The 20,925-nt window shown below is 50.9% G+C and overlaps 10 protein-coding genes across 10 annotated transcripts; 8 read left to right on the top strand and 2 right to left on the bottom strand.

The window, feature by feature from the left end:
- Positions 1 to 572: 572 nt before the first annotated feature.
- A1O5_03589 (uncharacterized protein) lies at positions 573 to 3,071 on the top strand (the record flags this gene model as incomplete). The annotated part of the gene is made up of 1 exon (XM_007744200.1): positions 573 to 3,071. The coding sequence occupies one exon, from the start codon at positions 573 to 575 to the stop codon at positions 3,069 to 3,071; it is 2,499 nt and encodes an 832-aa protein (XP_007742390.1).
- A 532-nt stretch (positions 3,072 to 3,603) lies between these two features.
- Positions 3,604 to 5,451, bottom strand: A1O5_03588 (uncharacterized protein; the record flags this gene model as incomplete). Its single annotated transcript, XM_007744199.1, has 5 exons — positions 3,604 to 4,273; positions 4,332 to 4,880; positions 4,942 to 5,082; positions 5,156 to 5,226; positions 5,311 to 5,451. 5 exons carry the CDS (start codon positions 5,449 to 5,451, stop codon positions 3,604 to 3,606), a joined length of 1,572 nt encoding a protein of 523 aa, XP_007742389.1.
- Positions 5,452 to 6,154: 703 nt separating this feature from the next.
- On the top strand, positions 6,155 to 6,969 carry A1O5_03587 (uncharacterized protein; the record flags this gene model as incomplete). Its single annotated transcript, XM_007744198.1, has 4 exons — positions 6,155 to 6,334; positions 6,387 to 6,491; positions 6,560 to 6,790; positions 6,856 to 6,969. 4 exons carry the CDS (start codon positions 6,155 to 6,157, stop codon positions 6,967 to 6,969), a joined length of 630 nt encoding a protein of 209 aa, XP_007742388.1.
- Positions 6,970 to 9,163: 2,194 nt separating this feature from the next.
- On the top strand, positions 9,164 to 10,069 carry A1O5_03586 (uncharacterized protein; the record flags this gene model as incomplete). Its single annotated transcript, XM_007744197.1, has 2 exons — positions 9,164 to 9,470; positions 9,582 to 10,069. The coding sequence occupies 2 exons, from the start codon at positions 9,164 to 9,166 to the stop codon at positions 10,067 to 10,069; spliced, it is 795 nt and encodes a 264-aa protein (XP_007742387.1).
- A 2,204-nt stretch (positions 10,070 to 12,273) lies between these two features.
- A1O5_03585 (uncharacterized protein) lies at positions 12,274 to 13,049 on the top strand. The gene has a single exon (XM_007744196.1). The coding sequence runs from the start codon at positions 12,280 to 12,282 to the stop codon at positions 12,613 to 12,615; it is 336 nt and encodes a 111-aa protein (XP_007742386.1). The 5' UTR covers positions 12,274 to 12,279; the 3' UTR covers positions 12,616 to 13,049.
- A 780-nt stretch (positions 13,050 to 13,829) lies between these two features.
- Positions 13,830 to 14,193, top strand: A1O5_03584 (uncharacterized protein; the record flags this gene model as incomplete). The annotated part of the gene is made up of 2 exons (XM_007744195.1): positions 13,830 to 13,886; positions 14,038 to 14,193. The coding sequence occupies 2 exons, from the start codon at positions 13,830 to 13,832 to the stop codon at positions 14,191 to 14,193; spliced, it is 213 nt and encodes a 70-aa protein (XP_007742385.1).
- Positions 14,194 to 14,950: 757 nt separating this feature from the next.
- Positions 14,951 to 15,991, top strand: A1O5_03583 (uncharacterized protein; the record flags this gene model as incomplete). The annotated part of the gene is made up of 1 exon (XM_007744194.1): positions 14,951 to 15,991. One exon carries the CDS (start codon positions 14,951 to 14,953, stop codon positions 15,989 to 15,991), a length of 1,041 nt encoding a protein of 346 aa, XP_007742384.1.
- Positions 15,992 to 16,204: 213 nt separating this feature from the next.
- A1O5_03582 (tryptophanyl-tRNA synthetase) lies at positions 16,205 to 17,497 on the bottom strand (the record flags this gene model as incomplete). The annotated part of the gene is made up of 1 exon (XM_007744193.1): positions 16,205 to 17,497. One exon carries the CDS (start codon positions 17,495 to 17,497, stop codon positions 16,205 to 16,207), a length of 1,293 nt encoding a protein of 430 aa, XP_007742383.1.
- Positions 17,498 to 17,947: 450 nt separating this feature from the next.
- A1O5_03581 (uncharacterized protein) lies at positions 17,948 to 18,694 on the top strand (the record flags this gene model as incomplete). Its single annotated transcript, XM_007744192.1, has 1 exon — positions 17,948 to 18,694. The coding sequence occupies one exon, from the start codon at positions 17,948 to 17,950 to the stop codon at positions 18,692 to 18,694; it is 747 nt and encodes a 248-aa protein (XP_007742382.1).
- A 686-nt stretch (positions 18,695 to 19,380) lies between these two features.
- On the top strand, positions 19,381 to 20,208 carry A1O5_03580 (uncharacterized protein; the record flags this gene model as incomplete). Its single annotated transcript, XM_007744191.1, has 2 exons — positions 19,381 to 19,570; positions 19,619 to 20,208. 2 exons carry the CDS (start codon positions 19,381 to 19,383, stop codon positions 20,206 to 20,208), a joined length of 780 nt encoding a protein of 259 aa, XP_007742381.1.
- Between the last annotated feature and the right edge of the window lie 717 nt (positions 20,209 to 20,925).

Genomic DNA, 20,925 nt, shown 5'->3' with positions numbered 1-20,925 from the left:
AGGTTAATGACGGTGACTGCCTGCACAAGAGTTGTCGACTCATGGGGAGGCGATAAGTGTATATCTAATATCATCTATACAACTCTGAGACTCGCTTATGCTTTGCGATGGACTCCGTTGGCGCACCCTTGCGCACCCCTCCTGCTCACCACCTGAGGGTGCACTGTCTCCCAGGCTTCCTCTCAGGCGTCCCCAGGCCGCGCCGACACAGTGGGGCCATAACACATTACGAAGTATGACTCAGCCATCCTGGGGGCCGAAAGTCTCTTCCTACGCCGGATATTGTGACTGACTCTCGAATGCTATCAGAAGACGGCGCCTGCGGATTGCATCTAGCTATACCTAATGGGATGGCTCCTTGAATCCTGCTGGCAGCCTGAGAGATGCTGAGAAACGAGATGTTGGATGTACATATAGTTCAGCTGCGTCGACTGCAGCCTGGGCCTCTTAGATTTGGTATGTCCCGGTAATCCATCTCCAGAATTTGTTTGCATTCAACGATGCTACAGTCACTCTACGCCGAAAGGTCACATTTATCTTGAATCCGCCATTATTCTTTCTTGAAGTTTATGATGGCAACCATTTTCTTCGAAGCTCCCGAGGACCAGGTGTCGAATTTTGTACCTCGACCATCTTTACACAAACAACTCGAAAACGCTTTCAGACCAAAGCCACTGTCCAAGTCGTCGCAACCACGTATTGCCGTTGTGCACGGACAGCCGGGAACAGGAAAGTCACAACTGGTGGCAAATTATCTTGAAGAGGCCCGGGACCGCTATTCCGGGGTATTTTGGCTCGACGCTCGAAGAAGAGATACTATCGACGAGCACTTCCGTCGGCTGGATTGTCTCCTTTCAGACGGAGACAAACCCAAGAACCAAGTTATCGCCAATTTGGAGGAGCTAGTCAACTCGGCCTGTGACTGGTTTGATCAGCGCTCAGACAAGAAGTTCCTTCTGGTTTACGATGGTGCAGATAATCTTGGAAATGGAGATCGCTCATCTACTGTTGATCTCAACGCCCTCATGCCACAATGTCGAAACCTGGACATTCTTATTACCAGCAGGGATTCGGCGGTAGCCAAACTTGGTTCTACTGTGATTCTGATGAAAGACATGGAGAAGGCGGAGGCTATTGAGCTTTTGCTCCGGAACTCGGGCTTGAATCAGTCTGCGGCGTCTCAAAAACAGCTACAAGACACTCGAGTTATAGTAGAGATCCTTGGGTATTCGCCTTTGCTGGTCGCTCTCGCCGGCTCATATATCGCTCAGAATCCCCAGATTCAATCTCACCTTACGGAATATCTTCCCGAGTTTCGACGCAATCGCAAAAAGGTTGTCCGGGACTACCGTGGTCTTATACCAAAATTTCCGGCGGCCTCTCTCGCGACTTTGGAAACTTCTCTCGAGCTGGCGGCCGAGAAATCTCCTCTAGCCGTCCCAATGCTTACATTCCTCAGTTTTCTGAACCCGAGGGACATCTCTTCGCACCTGTTTGAAGATGGTACACATGTCCATTTGTCTACCTTTGCTGAAGCTTTAGATTCAGCCAGCCATGAGGGCCCAGCAGACTCTTCGTCTTCCACCGAAGATGACATTGTAGAAGGCGATCCGAACTCAACAGAGGACAACCAGGAATCCGCATGGGATTTACCGATCGTTGCCATATCCGATCAGGAACGATCGGATATCCAACACGCCTTCTCGGTGCTTGAGTCGCTGTCCTTCCTTCGACGGTCGGCCCAAGGGTCGCGCTTCTGTATGGATAATCTTATCTACTCATGGAACCAAGAACGTTTGTCTCAGGATGAAAAGGCTTTAGCCATCAAAGTTACCTCGGAGTTTCTGATGGACAAAATTAGGCGAACTTCTGAAGCATCGACATCAGAAAAACACTACCTAGGCTCTCAAATGATGGCAAGTTTTGACAACATCGCCCGGCTGCGTGAGGATCTCACAGATCCAGAACTCCAGAGTATGTTAGTTTCAGCTGTTGATACCTTCGCCAACCATTTATGCGAGATTGGCCGAGGATCGGACGAAATTTCCATGCGACAACTATGCTACGATATGTCTGAACAGCTTTATGGAACAGATCATATGGAAACGCTAGCAGTTAAGCGATATTTGGCCAAAGCATTCTGGGCAGCAGGAGACCTAGCTCAAGCGGCAACATTAGAGAGAGAGGTGCTCGAAAAGATGACGGCGATCCTGGGGAACGAAGATACCCGGACCCTGGAAGTCATTAATGACCTTGCACTTTGTCTTCAGGCTCTCGGGGATCCAAAAGGTGCTGCTGCTTTGTTGAGAGAGCTGCTAGAAAGAAGGACGAAGATCCATGGAAACAGTCACCCTGACACCCTACAGGCGATGAACAATCTGGCCAGTATATTGATTGATGCCGGAGCACTACCGGAAGCAGTCGCAATAGCAACGCAGGCGTTGGACCTGAGGAAGCAGGTTCTCGGAGAAGAGCATCTCGATACCCTGACAACCATGAGCAACTTAGCAGGAATACATCGCGCTCTTAAGGAATTCGATCAGGCCGCAACTATGTACAGGCAGGTTTTGTTGAAAAGAAAGCAGATTCTCGGTAGCGAGAATCCGGCAACTCTGACCGCAATGAACAACCTAGCGGCTATCCTGATGGGGACAGGCGAAGTAGAAGAAGCAGTGAACTTACAGCTGGAGGTATTGGAGATGAGAAAGAAGACTCAGGGGAACGATCACCCGGACACTCTCAAGGCAGTGGTGAACCTGGCAAGTTCACTCTATGCTATGGAAGAACTGGACGCGGCGGCCGCTCTACAGCAGGACGTCCTGAACAAGAGGAGACAGATTCTAGGCGACACACACCCGGACACCCTAAGACTCATGGGGAACCTGGCAAACACGCTCTTTGCGCAGGGATACCACGACCAGGCCATCGACCTCCTCACAGAATCGGTCGAGCAGTCAAAAATCACACTGGGGGACGATCACTTCGAAACCATCCAAAGCATGGAGAATTTGAAGGCGATGCAGGATGAGCACACTCTGCCGCTGAAAGACATTACCAATCTAATGCGCTAGGTCGGCCCACTCATCCCACCAAAGCGTAGTACAATCGACACAGAGAGGTGTCTTGCACAATGGAATCAGGCCGTTGGCTTGGAGGTTGAAATGACCATGATGTGTGATGGGGAAGAGAAAAAGCGCGTCAGAAGCATTTTGATGCTCCGACTTAGAACCAATCTGTAGATCTCTACGGGACGGGAGGCGACGCGACGGCCCGAGTGCTTTATGTAGTCGTCTGCCGTATTCACTCCATAGCTGTACTCGGTACGTGGGCGCTTGACGGCAGACGCCGGGTAAGGCTAAGAGCGGAATTTGGCCGGGAGTTCCGAATCTGTGCAATGTCTCAAGCGGGCATTTGTCTAGACCTTCAAGGAGAGAAGAGAAGTTGTGTATCAGAATAGTCTTTGACTGAGGGCCTAGTGGTAAGTTATGTACATACCATGCTGGCCCTGTTCCGCCGGTTTATGCCCGTGGCTGATGGACCGAAACTCCTCATGAAATAAATTCGGGTGATCTCTTTTCGCGTGAAGGGATAAAGGCATTCTGCTTAAATCGTCTTTCGGACGTATTCAACGGGACCAGCATATCTGAACCGGCCGCGGAAAACGTAATATGTCAGAGAAGAGAATACAACGCCTCCATAGACGACAATGGCCCAGTTCATGGTCTGCGGGTTCGGATTCGGCCCAGGGGGGAAGAAGATCATGATAAACGCCAGCAACAAGAAGCCGACGGAAAGGAGGTTGATCGCCAGGCCGTAGCGACCGAGCGAAAACTTGGATGGCAGGAGCGGCTCTTTCCGGATGCGTTTGATTGCCATGCAGCTGATGGAAACGATGTAGGAGGACAGCAGCGCGCAAAGGCCGAGCGAGGTCAGCTGGTTGAATGCGATTTGAGAGCCGATGTTGATGAGAGACAGGAGGCAGGAGACCACAACGGTGAAGATGACGCCGTTGAGAGGGATGTCCCACCCCTTGGGGACGTAAGCAACCCAGTTGCTGAATGGGACACCGCGATCGCGAGCAAAGGCGAAGATTTGTCGAGAGCCGGTCGCCATGTTGGTCATTGCACCGAAAGTGCTGAGCGCAATCATGATTGACACCATGGTTGTTGCACCCGCTCTGGACTGAGTCGCGTTGTAAAAGACCTGGATGAAGGGGTATCCGGTGGGGGTCGAAAGAACCTGCTCGACATTTCCAACAGTGTAGCAGAAGGTACTGGAGAGCAGGAGTTAGCAGGAGACTCTAGAAGCGAAGACGGAAGACCAAAACTTACATGACCATGATAAAACCCAGTGTCCCGTTGAAAATTGCCGTGAAAACCATGGCTCGCGGAAGAATCTTGCTGGCGTTCTTCAATTCTTCAGACATGTGCGTCGCAGCATCTGCACCGAGCAACGAGAGAACTGGGCTGTTCATGCCCACCAAGCAAGCGAGGCCAACGTTTCCCCAGCCATTCGCGTCTTCGAAGGCAGTCCAGACCTGTTTGGATGGTGTTCGAGGAGCTAGAACCCACAGAGGAACTAGGATGCCGAAAAATCCTGCGATATGCAGGAACAGGACGAGACCCTCCACCAGAGGAAGCCTCTTTGCTAAGACGGTATTGAAGAACCCACAGACCAAGGTGATGGCAATGGTCAGAAGTGTGCCGTGCCAATATTTGTAGACATAGCTGTCATAGTTGAGGACAATCAGACCTTGGATTTCAGTGGCAGCGAGGAAGACGCTGGACGCCGCTCCCGCTTGCCATCCTAGCACGCAGACCCATCCGATAAAATAAGAAATGAATTTTTGTGCTCGGGGTGGTGCGAATTCAGAAACCCAGCTGGATAAGTTTATCATTTCAGTGTCGTGTTGGATGTCGATAAGGCAGGGAGTTCCCTTACTGGTATTGTCCACCTGCTGTAGGAGCCATACTGGCCATTTCGGCCATTGAAACGATGTTCAGAGACATGCCAATAGCACACGCAATGTACATGTATACGATACCTGCGGTACCACCGTTGCCCAGGGCGAATCCAGCGGTACTTTTAACAGAGTTAGCCAGCCGTACAATCCGTATGCCCAACAACAGCTTGGCTCGAGAGGATTGCAAGTTACCCAAGTTGGCTTTCCCATGTGCTCATCAAAATCATAGCAAAGCCCATGATCGAGAGGAACCCAAAGTTTCGCTGTTGAACGAGGTATCAGTGTTTGCTTCCCAGAAAAGAAGCCCTCGTTCAATTATCATACACGTCCGTAGACAGGAAGCTTACCCTGAATTGTTGTTCTTTACCCATCCGCTGCATATCCTTGACATCGTCCATCGTGCCATCCTTTTCGCCAACGAAGCCCTGGCCACCCGGGACACCGTCTGGATAGACCTGGGTCTCGTGGGTCTTCAAGGCTTTATCCATGGTGATTTTTCGAATTCTAGAGATCCAAATACTTGGCGGGAGGACGTCAAAGAACCGCAGGCGAGCAGTGAGTAGCGAAAATAAGGAAAAAGATTGACAGTTTGAGAGAAGAGAGACGGCGACCCGCCGTTCATCTTTGTTCTCTTCCAGACCCTTTCGCTTACAGGTCGTCCAATTATAAGCGAGTCTTCAGGGGAGGCCACACAGCATGTGCACTACCTGTAGCTAACATGTGCCTGCTAGACTAGAGGTGGATTCGCGGCTTGCACCGCGTGTGGATTGCTGATTCCGACAGTGCACTAGGCTGATGTGCGGGAATAAGTACTCCATACTCCACCAAGGCCTAGTAACACCTCACCTGTGACCTGAGCCACCTGGGCCATTAGTCTCGATTAGCAGGTCGGTTCATCAGGCCGTGTTGCTGCTGCAATTAATGCGGGGATACCAGATATCACCTTTACCCATACCCATGTTTGTGTTGAAAACCCTATCCCGCCTGGCAAGGCTAGGTAGCCGGCCATTCAGCGCGGCCCGTAATCTCCGTTTCCAAAATACAAGTACCTATGTAAGTATGTATGTAGATCGCCTGCGTCCATCTGTGATCATTATCTTGAGCATCACCCCGCCTCGCTCGGCCTCTCTCCTCATGGTCTGGTTCGATTTCCTCGTTCTTTTGCTGGCTTAAGGTCTAAATTCGACCAATATGACTTCGATATCGGGTGATGGACCTCGATTCACGACAGTCACGGATGACGATTATGGTGGTGTGGTCTGGACGGTGTCAATTCTCTGCGGAATCTACTCTGTGTTGACCAAGGCTTTAAGAGGCTATATTAAACGGAGAACTTGGGGGCTCGATGATTGGCTTGCTGCGGCAGCGACTGTATGAGAGACTTGTTCTTCACTTGGGTGTCGCAGAGTGACAGAGGATATAGGTGACGTCTCTGGCTCAATATATTGCCATATGGGCGTCAGCATCGAACGGACTGGGCAGATCCTATAAGCATTTAATCGAATCGCAGGTGTCGACCATCGGACGGGTAAGATGGAGTCTTGAATGCCAGGACTGGATATATTATATACCCAGCACATCTGACAAGATCATTAGGGAGTTCTTGCTGGCGAAATCTTATTCATTATTTCTTTGGCTTTGGCCAAAGCATCAGTTACCTGCCTCATCCGGCGATTATTTTCCATCCACATGAGAAAGCGCTCACTCATCTGCGACTCATTCCTAGCAATATGCATTATATGGGGTCTGGCATCCATCTTGATCATTGCAGCCAACTGTCCTCTGCTCTCTTTGATGGGATATCACGGCGAGTTCTGTGCATGTTTTGTAAGCTCTAGTCTCGGACCATCGATATCTTCTGGAAAAGCTTTGGCTGACATTCTGGCGAGCAGGTACCCCGCTGGGAAGCCATCGGGATTCTCGACGCTGCGACCGAGGCTGCTATAGTTGGGATGGTCTTTGCTCTTCTTTGGGGCTTGAAAATGAAACCCGGGAGACAAGCTTAAACCGTGACAGCTTTTGCCTTTAGACTTGGGTAAGTCATGACATCTTTATTTCTGTCTTCGGGCGCTTACTAGGTAAAAACCAAGTATCATTGCTTTTGCCGCTGTCCATGTGTGGGATCAGAAGAGTTTTTACCGGAGTGCGACTGGCCGCTCCCATTGTTTTTCAGAAAATCGAGCTTTGCTATTCTCTGTGCTCTTGCACCGTTCCCAACTTGAAAAGCTTCCTCCTCAACTTTTATACTACCGTTGGCATGACCCTGGACCCGCTAACGACGAGATCCTACGGTGTAACAAATCCGCATTCTGCAACGACATCCTTTCGATTAAGGACTCTGCGATCCCGAAATGGTGACAAGCAACAGAGCCCAGGAGGAACGCCACTCTTTCGCCCAGATGCTGTTGAATACACTGCGGCAGTTGGCAGAAATAGCGCACCCAGTAATATGAACGAAGAAGCCTCGTCTATATCCCGAGATAGCCAGTCTGACCGGCAGTCAAGAAATGATCATGCGCCGAGAAGTCGCATGGACTGTCCACCAGGACTGACTTGAAACTTGAAATCGGGACTTGGGACTTGGAGATTCACAAATCTGGAGTAACATTGTCTCTTTTCTGGAAGATTGCGTGTGCAAACTCTTCCGGACTGATTTCGTTGCTTGAGCATCCACTATGGAATGCGGCGAAAATCGTCCAAGCGCGAAACAGCTCTGCCGTCGATGTGCGACTGCATTCCGGATACTCCAAATGCTGTAGGATAGAAGTTTGTACATGGCTGATACAAGGTAAACGGCCAGCTTCCACCGCAGAACTCTATTTTGGTGCCTTGGTCAGTATCATGCTTTCCAGAGAACAACAAGATGTCAAGCAAACTTCCACCAGCGGGCCGAGGCGCAGAGCTCGGTAGATGCGGAATAGGGGATCCTACTGTACCTCGCGACGGACTGAACCCTAAAAACCAGCACTGAGCCACTAGGGGCTTCATAAGTATTGCACCACTGGCCTGTGGTAAGCTTTAGCTCACTTCGCTCTGGCGACGAGCACATTTCGAGCCTGTCTGATTGTGAGTGTTTGACGAACCTACCAAGAATCCAGCTCTTTCGTGTTGTTTCATGCACGATGCTGAATTGCACACATACTACAAGTACATGACCCTGCAGAATTTGCACCACGTTGCGAGGGGTAGGGGAGCGGGATCACGGCACTGGTGGTTTAATGATCCTTTGTGCACAAGCATGTGTTGGCAAAAGCTTATCAAGGCTTTCCTCTTATGTATTAGATATGAGGATCGGCTCGCAGGGCCTTCGGGGCCTTCCGCTTAACTCCTGATTCCTCGAGTGGGCCAAATCTGCCAAATCTGCCAAATCTGCCCAGTTTGGCATGATCCTCGGTACTAACCACACGCTGGGAAGGCTCAGGAAAAGTGGAGACGCAATTGTTCAAGCCTTGAACGCCATGAAACAGACTTCGTTCCGAAACCTGCTGATCAGCATTCATCGTCAGTCGTGGTTTGCAGATGCCCCAGCTGCCCCGACTACCTCCTTATGTACTATCGACTGAGTTTGTCAATTACAGCTTAGGGTAGGGCTTCCCAACCTTGTTGAGCGATCGTCCATGCGTTGTCCTCGTCCCCTGTGCCGTGTGTACATGGGCTTTATGTCGCTACTTTCCACGAACTTTCTTTCATCAGCGACAGATCAGGCAAATCAAGGTGAGTAAGAATGGCAAAATAAGGAGGCTGTGTAAGAGGAGATCTTCCTCCCCCAGTCCCTACAGGACTGTACTGAGGGACTCCTGCCAGGGAGCGACTTTCTGTCTTCCTAATACTCGTCCAAGTACCGGCTAAGACGGCGTTTGTTGGACACTCAATGCGAGCACCTACCATCCTGTTGAAGCAGGCCGATAGTCAAGGCGCAAACCTCTTTTACATTCTCCACTCAGGGCATCTGTCCGTGCTGTAAGCGATCAGAAGATTTCCCGTCCAGAAGGCTGATATACGTCAGGCCGGTCCAAAAGGTCCGAATTCCAGTGCCGCTTTCTGGACAGTCTTTGTACCTTCTAGCCGAAACCACCACGCTACGCTAGTAACTCTTTAAATGCAGCAAGGGGGCCAAAGGATTTCCAGATATCAAAAGAGGAACCTCGCAGAGTAATCACGCATCCCCCAATCAGCATTTCGTTTTGCATCCGTGCAAAGATGGTCTTGCGCTTCGCTAGGTGCGCCGACTTGCCAATCATCTCCGAGATCTTCGCGCTTGGGTTCCACGACGAGGAGGTCGTTGGTCCCCTCCTTCACCCTTACCGCGACCGACATCCCAAAGACTACTTCAACTACTGGAGACGACGATGTCGTGAGAGATACTGGGATTACAGCAGGGTGTTCCTGGTCAGCTCCGAGAAAGATGTTACAACTGGAAGCGAAGTCGTGGTGGGAGTAGCAGAGTGGCAACGAGTCGGTTTCGGATGGGACAGGTTTGGGGGTCTAGGAGGCTTTTGGGATCTACGTTAAGTTCCCCCGACCTGTCTCTCTCAAGGCTCAAGTGCGGTGTAGGGTAACCAACCGAGCTTTGAAGTCTGACTCGTCGATGTCCTACTCGTACTAACGATAGTGATAGGGAAGCTGATCCGACCCCTCATCTCCGCATTCCACCGAATCTTGTCCCTTTGGAGCCCAAATCGTGCGGCTGCTCAGGTTGATCCGTCCGACCCATTTCCACTAACCCCGACCACTATGGAACGCAGCCTCTGGCCTTTCGTCTCTTATTGCTACCTTTCGCCACCTCACAGACAGACTCGATGGTCACTCGAATGCATCTCTGTACTACCAGAGTATCGCAAAAGTGGCCATGGTCGCGACTTGGTGGCCTGGGGTCTGGAACGCGCACGAGAAGAGGGAATTCCGGCCAGTGTCATGGGCGCTGCAGACAAGGAGAGGTTCTATCAACGGTGTGGCTTTACAGAGATTGCAGGCTGGGCAAATGATGGCATTGACGATCAGGGGAGAGTCAATCCGCTGAAAGGACGGATCAAAGGAGGATGTATTCTGTATACACGGGTGCAGGAAGATGACGAGTGGGAGAGGAATCATCCCCAAAACGAATGATATCTGTCCGACAAGTTTGTCAATAAAGGCGGCGCTATGGAGCTGTAATCCTTGAGTCCCCAAAGCCACTTGAAAGACCTCCATCCATGGGTTTTCGGCCCTCTGCTGGCCTGGGTCTCCCCTATTTCGGTCGCCAGGGACCAACCGCCTCCGAGGATATTTCTACTCAACGATTGCGCCCAAAGAACTCGGTCTCTCCACGGTGTCGTCTTTTACCAAAGCTTTTAAGTGGCCCAAGTATATGAGCATTTAAAGATGTGTTCCTAACCTAGCAGTGCAACCAGGAGTCGTTACTCCTTGGAGCCAGTTTTTGACACACCCCCAGCGGCGAGGTGGGTCTGTGCATTTACGAAGCACGAGATTTCAACAATCAAAATTAGCAAAGAAGAAGCCCTTTCGTCTCTGCCTTGGGCCGATTCTCTTCGACGAACTTAGTGAGGCAGGCGCGGTTTCATCTAAAGGTAAAGAGAGAAATAGTCAGACATCAACTGTTGCTTCTCGGACGGGTTTCGATCCAGAACATGGGCCTTGTAGTTGGAAGGGTAATGCTGGACGTAGCATTTAGCACTAAGTTGTGGTTTCCCCTTTATTCCTCACAGCTCCCACCGCTCCTTGTGGCCAGTATTGTTGTTCCAAATCTGTCTGCGAAGTCCAGGTCGTTCTACAAGAGTCTCCACCAGCTAAAGGGAGTCGCGGGCGTAATGTTCTCCTTGTGATCCGTACAGCTTTCTCTATGGATTGTTGGCCATATCTTTGTTCGTGCCGTGTCTTGAGAATTATGGTTTGTAGGTGAAGCCAAGATTGACGGGGCCTTTGGCTGTTCCGAGTCCCCCGATGATAATAACGCTTAACTTTAATATACGAGGTATTGCGCCAACTAATTACGAAGTCTGTTTACAGCTGCCATCCCCCACCATAACCGAGCCGAATTTAAGCACTGCCCACTTTTTCGAATAACCGAGCCGCCGAGGCTAGAAGGAACTCTAAGGATGGATTCCGTAGTGTCGATACTGCAGAGAAACAAAGCTAGAGATAGACTCATTTTCCTATATAGTACCAGAAATGCTCAAGCTAGTTGCCTCAATCCTCGAGACAGAGCCATAAGAGTGATTAGAGGGGGCCACGTGTATCTCAACTATTAGCCAGCCAGGCAGTGGCCAGCTGGCATCATTGAATCTTTTTTTTAATTCTTCTTTCCTCACTTCGTTAATCTACTCGACTTACTCTGTGCCTCTGGTAGTTGATCGCCGAAACGCACAGCAATTGTCTAAAAGGCTGGCCAAGGAGCATTCCGTTGCGATATATGCTCGCAAACATTTAGCAGAAGGTCAATTCTCCACCACCTCGTTAATCCTTGGTTTCGTATCACTCAATATTGATCCTCTGTGTTCTAGCGATGCTCTGAAGAGGCATACTTCTACACACCGGCTTGGGGAAGAGGCTTCTTCCTCCTCGACAACCTCAAGGCCAGGATATGTCAAGCCGGTCAAAGCGAGCTTCTGCTGCTCGCGATGCTTGCTCCCGATCAAAGACTAGATTCACATACTACAGGGCAGATCTGGCTTGAAACAGACTTTGGGCCCAGTGGTCGCTGAGGGACTCCGCGGCACTGTTTCTTCTCGGATACATGTCATGGTGTCCAAGGCACTTAATCAAGATCTTGTGAGAATGATTCCACATCTGTTTCCGCCTCTCCAGATCGTCCAGGCAATATTTGCAGAATATCATCGGAATCTCACCTTGCAGTATCCAATGGTACATCCAAATACTTTCTTTGAGTCCACCTGGGAAGAGATGAGGCTTATTCTGACATCGGCTTGTTCTTTTCCACCCTAATGACCCTTGGTTGTCTCACTATCCTTGCGCAGGAAGCTCGATCGTTCGCGATCCAGCTGGCCTTCCTAATACACAACATGATCAACGAGATAATGACAAGGGACGAAAATCAGATCAATGATATTTGGACCATGAGTACCGCGCTATTGATAACCGTGCTGGGCGCCTGGTGTGGTAATAAAAGACATGCGGAACTTGCAGAGTCGTTTCGGGGTACCCTTTCAACGGTCAGTAAGTCCTTGAGCATTCCTTTGTCACAAATCCAGAATACTTAAACAGAGAGCGGAAGACTCGGTATGTGAGAACTCTCCCCTTCCCCTATCTAACCGTAGGAACCTTTTACCCGGTAAAGTCACTGACATTTAGCCTCTAGAATGTGTTATGTCTGGTATGTTGTAGAACAAGAACTTGGCCTCTTCCATTGTTTATCCCCCACAATCCACTTCTCGGATATGCGCAGCTCCATTCCCTCTGCGGATGAGCTCTTCTTCGTAGAGACCGAAGATGAATGGAGGGCATTGGGACAGACTTACCTTCAGCTGGAAGGCCCAGGCAATCAGTCGCGACTACACCTACAATCCCTGGCAGAGTTCTACTGCATGTTCCTTCGACATGATTTTCTGGAGCTGCATTGCCATGTCACCGCCTTACAGTTGAGGCTCTTGCTGTGTGCTATCCAGACTCAAATCACTCAGTTCGTCCAAAAGTAATCACTTTGTCAGTGGAGAACAATCCTATGCCAACGGACCATATTTCGAATCTAGCAGTTTTGCATCTCTTCGGCAAGAAGAACTGCAAACCATGCTTATCAAGTGGTATATTCTGCAAAAAAAGAGGTCCTCGGGGGCGATGGCGAGACTGAAATGATCCTGGCATGTAAGTTGAGTTATCATTTAGTGTGGCTGGAGCTGCTCATGTGCTTCAGTGACATCCAACTCCTCGCTGGCCGAGAAGGACCAGCTGGTGCCAAGCCACTCATACCAGAATTCCAACCATGGGTTCGATCGCTATCTCGCTCAAGGCGCTGGCGCATGTAGGCCAAGTCCTCAAGGTCTTACAGTGTCCAGAGTATGTTGTCCTGCGACCGCTCCGGTGGCCGATGGCTTTATTCCGCGTTTCGTTGACCATGTGGGTTTATAGCATGGGATTCTGGCGCTGCTCCTCGGATACCACCGAACGATCCCGAGCAAGATTTTGGGCCCCATGTAAGAGTGTTACGGCAAGGAGAGGGCATTCTTTGTGTTTTTCACACCACAGGATTATTGATTCCTGCCACGGAATCTTATGACGCCCTCAAACTGTGTTTGGATCTTTTGGAACAAGGGAGACTCCAGAGTACACCTGTATGTGAGGAGGTATATCGCTTCTTGCAGGCCATCAGGCAGTACGACTTTCCTGGTACAAAGCCGTGATCCGGGTGGGCTCCCCTACTGCCACAGACGTGATCCCAAAATCACAACTGAAGATTGAGCTTTCTGTCGCCATCTTTGACAGAAGGGCAACACCAGGGGCTCAATCTAATTGGCTAGTACGCCACGTGAAAGGATCTTGCCCACAGCTGCCTGTCTATATTGAGATATTTTCGTGCTCAAGGAGAACCGTACTCTCGACGCATGCCATGGGTCATGGTCCGTTGGTGCAAGAACAAGACACCCGGAATTCTTCCCTGGTTTGGCGCACCTGACGTCTCGGCCCTGAACCTAGACCGACAATACCATGTGGCTGAAAATGACCCATCGCTCTTGTGCCAGCTTACTCATTTGATCTAGAATTTTCCGCTATCCTTGCATTTACGAGGCGAGCCCCAGGTTGGGGAAGAGCATTCTAGCTATCTTCGGTCATTTCTAGCGGCTTCAGCCTTTATGTTCCCCAGACTTCGCCGAGCTTTCGACCGGCCCAATGGCTCTCAGGCAGCACTGCGAGCATGGATCGCTGCATGTTTCATTTCGGGGCTGGAACCAAAACTTGTCTGGGAAAGAACGTAAGTAACTTTTTTTTTTTTCGATTCCCAGGTGTATGGCAGTGGGTTCGAAAATGCTCCCCGAACTCCGCTGTTGCAGCAACTCTCATCACGCAACCAAATTCCTTTCCAAAAGTGGTAAAAATGCACGCTGCTGACCTTGCAAGAACAGATCTCCCTGAGCGAACTACACAAGTTGATCTCCGCTCTTCTTCGGGACTTCAAGCTGGAACTGGCGACGAAGGAATCGTGGAAGATGTACAGGTTCTTCTTCAACACGCAGAAAGGTCTACTGGTTCGCTTTCAGCGGCGAAACATCAGCACATAGGAGACTGGAATTGTTACCTTCTAAGCGTCCCTGTGGAACTTCATGTGATTTACATAGCTTATGGGTTCTACGGCAAGCTACAATACATAATAAGCTTCGAAGACGCATAGGATCCACAAATGCTATCAACTATCTGCACACAGTTCACAGTTTCACGAGATCAATTGGGATATGGGCTGAGATTTTGAAAATAGACCAAAGAAGGACCTCAGGAAGTGGCTAGACTCGTTTTGCGTACAAGTTTCGCCGTACATACACCAGAACCCCAAGATCATCATGATCATTGCAATATCCACGCATCACGCAACCAGACATTGACGCTGGCAATTAAGCCCCCGGAGCTCTATATTTTCCTTCTAGCACTTGAAGTGCTGGGACCAGTCTTGGAAATCGGGTATTAATGTTCAATGACATTGGGTCCTTGATATGGCATGTAATACAAGACTTCGATGATCCACCTGGTTTTTTGCCTTTTTCTTGGCTCGACGAGGCTGTCGGATCTGACTTTCACTTACTCTTGGGACCCCGAAAGTTTCTCGGGATAGTCTGACTATTACCCCCTCTGAATGTGGTGAAATGCAACATTCAATTTCCTTTGGTCCCCGTGCTGATGGCTTATTGTGGATAGGAACCACAAGAAACTAGAGCTCCAAGAGATCATCACCCTCCTATTTGGAAAAAAAAAGGGCTATAATAGCAAGAAAAAGAGTCCCTCGAGCGGCAGGGACAGAGTTCCTCTCCCCCAATGGACTCGAAGATGTCGTCGCATCCAGTGGAAGAAGATATCGACTCGACGGTGTCGGATCCAGACTTTCGCATCGTGACAACATTGAAGCATACGCTGTTCCACGCCCGAGACGTCGAGTGGGAGGAGGAACCGGCGTCGTCCCGCGCACTGATACGGCAGTGGAGAGAGGTCAACAGGAAACTCCTCGCGCTGCATGCACGCCGTCTCCGCGAGGCTGCCGACGCTTTCGGCTGGGCGGACGTCGCGGTTAGGTTTTCGTCCCCGGCAGCCGCAGGCGAGGGAGGAGGTAATGGTGATAGCGATGGCGACGACACGCTGGTACAGCCAGGGGTAGATGGTCCTATCAATCTAGAGCTCCTGGTCGAGGACGCTGCTGCGAGATCTCAAGGAGACCCCTCCTCCTCTCAAGGTCCTGGCGTGGGGTTCCTACGAGACCTCCGCGTCCGCGTCCTGGTATCCCGTGATGGGGAGGTGACTGTGCAATGCACGGCGATGGGGGCGGATCAGCCCCTTTCGACCCTGGCTCGCTCTCTTGACATGTACACATCATGCCCTTTCACGCGCCCGATTGTCTCTGGACCAAAAGAACAACAACGACAACAATCAGCAGCAGCAGTATCACCGCTATGCGAGGTCTCGGTCGACGCCCAACACACACACGTGTCCCTGTTCACACGGCACAAAACGACGCATCGGAAACCATACGACGACGCCCGCGCGCGCGCCCCTGCCTCGCCGCTCCTCCCAACCACGCCGCCCACCGCGAGGGAAGTGCTCCTTTCCAACAGCCACGCCCAGATCACCGAGGCGTCGCTGTCAACGGTGTATTTCCTGCGTGGCGGTGGCCGCTGGCTAACGCCGCGGTCCGCGTGCGGCGGTATGCAGTCCGTGACAAGGCTCTACGCGCTCGCGGCGGGGTGGTGCGACGAAGGGGCCGTGCTGGTCCACGAGGTGCGGGACAGCGAAATGGTCTGGTTGAGTAATGCCGTAAGAGGCTTCTTTCCTGGCGTGGTGAAGCTCGGTGGTCAAAGTGCACGTGGGAGTGTTTGATGATTTAATGCTCAGAAAATGGACCAAAAGGGCATGCTCTCTTCTGCTCTGCTTCTAGTCGACGGGCATGAGTACATCCTCATGAAAAGAATCAATGCCAGGCTCAGATTTCTAGATCGTAATCACCCTTTGCAAATCTCGAATCCCGAGTCATGCTCTACTTCATACCGAAGCGCACCGTCTATCGTGTTCCCTCTTTTTGCGCCTTGAATCTCACCGCAAAGGGATTTCTTTCTTTGGGCCGTTCTCCTTCGCTGCGCCTTTATCCGTTCCTGCACCTGCTGCAACCGTCTTCTGATCCGCTGGCGCCCCTCTAAACAGCAGCCCTTTCCTGCTGAAAAAGTCATGTACCACCTCCTCGCTCACCTTTTTTCTCCTCTCCTGAAAATCACCCACGTATCGCTGCAACTCCTTGATGCAGATCGCCTTGATCTCCCCGGTCATCATTTCTCCCTTCTCATATTGCTCCTTGATTTTCGCTAATTCATCGTCGTCCTCCAGGAAGAAGGTGAGGTATTTGTACGGCACGTCGACCTCCGTTCTCCCGCCCAGCTCACGCTGCTTCTCTGCAGTATCCTGCCCACCGGAGAACGCGAAACGGTTGATCTTCTTCTTGATCGCGTTGGCCGTGTCGGTTAGGAATATCGCCGAGGAATCAACGCTGGCGGACATCTTTGTGCCTTCGCCCTGTAAAGCGGGAAGAAAGCGGGAGTGGATGAGACATGGTTTCTCGTATTTCATCTTCTCTGCTATATCACGACAGACACGGAAATAGGGATCTTGGTCGATTGCGCAAGGGATTAGGCAGAGGATCCTCGGGACAGCCTTGGCATCTGTGCCAAAAATATGCGGGAAACTTGTTGCAAATGAGGGTGCAGACTGGGTTGCGGGGAAATGGAATTCACCAATGTTGTTGCTGTCATTGAATCCAAATGCTCCTTTTATCTGGTTGAGCGTGATGTGTTTTGCTGCGAAGGATACGTTGCGGTAGAATGCACCGCCCATGTACTCAAAGTCTGAGAAGATAAATGTCTTTTTTGGGTCGAAGCCCAATGCAATGATGTCCTTTGCATTTTCTCTTGCGTACCGAGTTGCATCATCCATGCTGATGGTTTTGGAGTGCATGAACTTTTCGTCGTCTGTCAATTGGATCACGAGAGGGCAGTCGAAGACTTCCTGCAGCCAGCGAGTGAATTCGAAAGGGACGCTGTGTCCGACATGCATGCTGTCGCTACTTGGCCCTCTTCCCGTGTAGAGGTAGAATCTTTCGCCCTTTTCGTATCTGCTCAGGATCTTTTCCAGTTCGCGGTGCGATATCACTATCCCACGGCGCATAAATCTGTGGGGTTTCCTGCCAGTGGCCTTTTCGAATCTCTCGAGCAGTTCGGGCGAGATAGGCGTGGCGCCGAAGTCGCGGATCAATTTGTCGTAGTCGACGGGCTTTATGTGGCCAGACTCGTCGACGCCGCCGGAGACTTCGAAGGGGGTGATTTTTTGTTCTGTCATGGCGGGTGAGGGGTTGGAGAGGTGAATGTGGGAAACGAGCAAACCGAGACAGAGGGTGAGGAGCGGGAGGAGGAGGCTAGGTCTTTAGAGAACGCCAGGCAGTGAGAGACAGGTTTACGATGAGGTCTCAAGACAATGGCTGGTGCAGTTGGCTGTGTGTGTGTCTGTGTGGATTTGTGACTGTGAACGCGGCTTGAGTCTTCAATTCCCCAAGCTGCGGTGACAATGGCTGTCCAATGTCATGCCGCCATCGGATATCATGTCCGTCCTCCACAATTCGCTGGCCAACAAGCCAAGCAATTCTCTCTGTTCTCTCCTCTTCTTTTCGGCCGAATGTGGCAATTGGGCTTGAGAGCTCGCGTGAGAGCCAAAAACTCGCCATCTCCTTTCCCTCCTCATCATACGCCTTAACCATCTGCCGTTTCTTTGGTTCAATGTCTTCATGCCAGGATGAAATTCTACGAGCACTCCTTTAACTACGACTACACCTTCCCTGCCGTCACCTTGGCCTATTTCCTGCGCTACCCGAACCCTTATTCCAGGCATGTCCTCAGCTCAGACGTAATCGATCGCTACATCGATCCAGAAACGGGTCGACTCCATACTGTGCGACTACATCTAAAAAAATCAAAAGTCCCCGCAGGCATCCTCAAGTTCCTCCCTCGTGGCCTTGCCGGCCCAGGCGGCGCCAGCCAGAGCTACGTGCTAGAGAAAAGTACCATTGACATCAAGGAAGGATGGATGGAAACAGAGTCAAAAAATATGGAGTGGACAGGCATCCTGAGCGTCGTGGAACGGCAAACATATAAGCGGCAACGGCTGCCCGAAATGGCGCCCTCGAAACGATCAGGCGATGAGCTCCAGCCACAGAGACACAAGGAGACAACCGCCTGCAGGACGGTTGTGACATTCGTATCACACCTGGGCCACGGCAAGCTATTGAGTCGGAAAAGACAAGAGCACACAGCAAATGCTGAAGAAGAACCACCGAAACAAGGATTGTTTGCAGCATGGTCGACCGCTGGCATTCAGCGGACCATCGAGCTGATTGGAGTCAAACGAACCCAGTCCGCGCTGGTAAACGGAAAGGAAGGGATGAACGTCGTGTTGGAAAGACTCAGGAATGGCGGCATCGTGGGTGTCCTCGAGGGAATGAGAAGGGATCGAATGGAAGTGTCGCGGGCAGACGGACATTGAAAACATGCGCCGTGTTTCTTTGCTGATGACCTGCATTGAGCAGCCTCAATTGCAAGCATCGATTCGATTTGTACTACTAACCTCATTGTTTGATGATTGTGAGCCTGGCGTTGGGGAGATGTGCCTTCTGATGTTTGGAATGGAAGACGTACCGTTAACACAACGGGGATGCGCTGTACCATCGTGGTCAATGTTGATAGGTATCCAATTCAGTCCGCTCATCCCTTCAGTTTCTCCTGCCTTCGTGAGCTTTGCAGCTGGTGAGTTTGAAATGCGCAGCAAACATCACGGCGTCTGCATTTGTGGCCATTCTCGGTGAGCTTCACAGACCTTCGCTCTAGTCTTCGTTTCCTGCTGACTTGCTGCCCCTGCTGGCACTTGCACAGCCTCTTCGCACCCGCCTTCTGATAAGCTTGAAGCAAGATGAAGTGAAGCATTCCATTCACTCACTCTTTTCTTCCGACCTTCTCCTCTTGGCAAAAGAAAATATGTTGAGGTCTTCGTTACAGTCGCTCCTGCAGTTCAAGACCTCCGTTGTTCGACCTACTCATCTTCCTTTCCTCCCTCCATCTCAGCCACTCGTTCACCAAATAGTCGTTCGTTTTTATCGATTCAACAAGATAGCAGATATTGGCCATCACGGCTACTTCCCATTTCTTGCCATTCTTTCCAAGAGTCGTGGCGTTATGGTCGCGGTCACCCCGATCCTGTGGTTGACAACCATTATTCTACTGAGCTTTGTCAGGGGATCCAGCTCGGCTCGTCGCTTTGATCGCCGCAGTGACCTTGACTATATCCCTCCCATCAACGCCTCGGCCGCCGCTGGCTGGGCAGTCCCTCTCCAGGGCAGCAACACCTGCGACCCTCACAAAGCTTGTAACTATCATCAAGCGAAACCGAGTCGTCATTCACTGACATTTCCAGGTACGGATTCACTATCGCCTCCACCTTCGGGCAAGCCTCTTCAGTATCTTGCAATCGCGCGTGGCCTGTACATGTACCTGTGCCCCGGTGGTGGTCCCAGGGAAGTCGCCAAGTTCCAATCTCAATCCACGCAACTTTACGATGCAGCACCTCTTATTCAGAATCTCCCCAACGAAGAAGCCTTCCACGCCCTACCCGCCAAACTCCACGACTTCGACTACGAGCAGCTGAAGAATTCCACGCTGGAGTGCTTGGGAACCATCGGAACTGTCAACGACACAGCCATCGTCACCCTTTTCGACATTGCAACGTTCGAGGCCCTCCCGTATGAATCTGTGCTGCCGCCCGATGACCCTGGGAGCAATGGCAGGTGGACACATTCAGTCAGCCCCAAGAGGGATTGGGATATCTACCGAGTTGAAGTTGCGGGAGGCACTCCGCCTATTTGTGACAATACACAATTCATGGCTGAAGAAGAATACACGGCAGAATACTGGTTCTTTTACTCCGGGGGAGAAGATCTGTGGACACCAAACAATATCAAGAGAGAAGAACTAGTCGATCCTAAAGATATGCCGGCTTTCATATGAAGATATGGACAGAATTGAATGAGAACATACCGATGGACGGGAATCAGCAGCATAGCATGTGGATGAAACGTTCGAAGATGATTGCAAGTAGAATCCAAGAACATGGGGCCAAATTTTACGAGAGATGAGAGGATCCCGACTGTGTGTGAAAAGGCGGATGGTCTAAGCAATCGAGCGCTGGAGTTGTCTCCTATTCCATTTCATATCGTTTCATATCATGGCTAGGACAGGATTTTACTTTTTTCAATAGGCTAGGGACTGGTGCTTGAATCCGGTGAATACAGTTTCTCGTCCATGTCACTCTGCGGTGAGAACTTCACAAAAGTCCTCCTCCTCGCCACACACTATCAAGGTCAAGAGGCGACGAGGCTGTTTCTGCCATATATACTACTTGTTAGTATGGAGGACTTACCGAGTAGGGGGTGCTAGTACTAACTCCCACCAATTTAGCGTGCTTTACTCCACCAAAGGGGAGAGTTTCCGGTTGAGGTAACTTAAGCGGACGGCTGCCCGTCATAATAGCACCACGGACCGGCAGCGCCCCCTCTGGCCCCCTCGTCCATTTTCGCCTCAATCCTCATCCTCATCCTCATCCTGCGCCCTCAAACGCCCACACGATCACTTACTCACTTCACCAAATCTTCGAATCTGATCCTCGAATAGCCACGAAAGGCCTTGTCACTGCGCGCCTCCTCCTTACGTCCTCGATATCGCCGC

This window comes from Cladophialophora psammophila (assembly GCF_000585535.1).
Source record: "Cladophialophora psammophila CBS 110553 chromosome Unknown aczJe-supercont1.4, whole genome shotgun sequence".
NCBI lineage: Eukaryota > Fungi > Ascomycota > Eurotiomycetes > Chaetothyriales > Herpotrichiellaceae > Cladophialophora > Cladophialophora psammophila.
Note: the sequence above shows the minus strand (reverse complement) of the source record. Positions and strands in the feature narration are given on the sequence as shown.

Excerpts from the sequence above, each read along its gene's own strand:
- A1O5_03585 (XM_007744196.1), top strand. The coding sequence starts at position 12,280 with ATGTGTTATGTCTGGTATGTTGTAGAACAAGAACTTGGCCTCTTCCAT.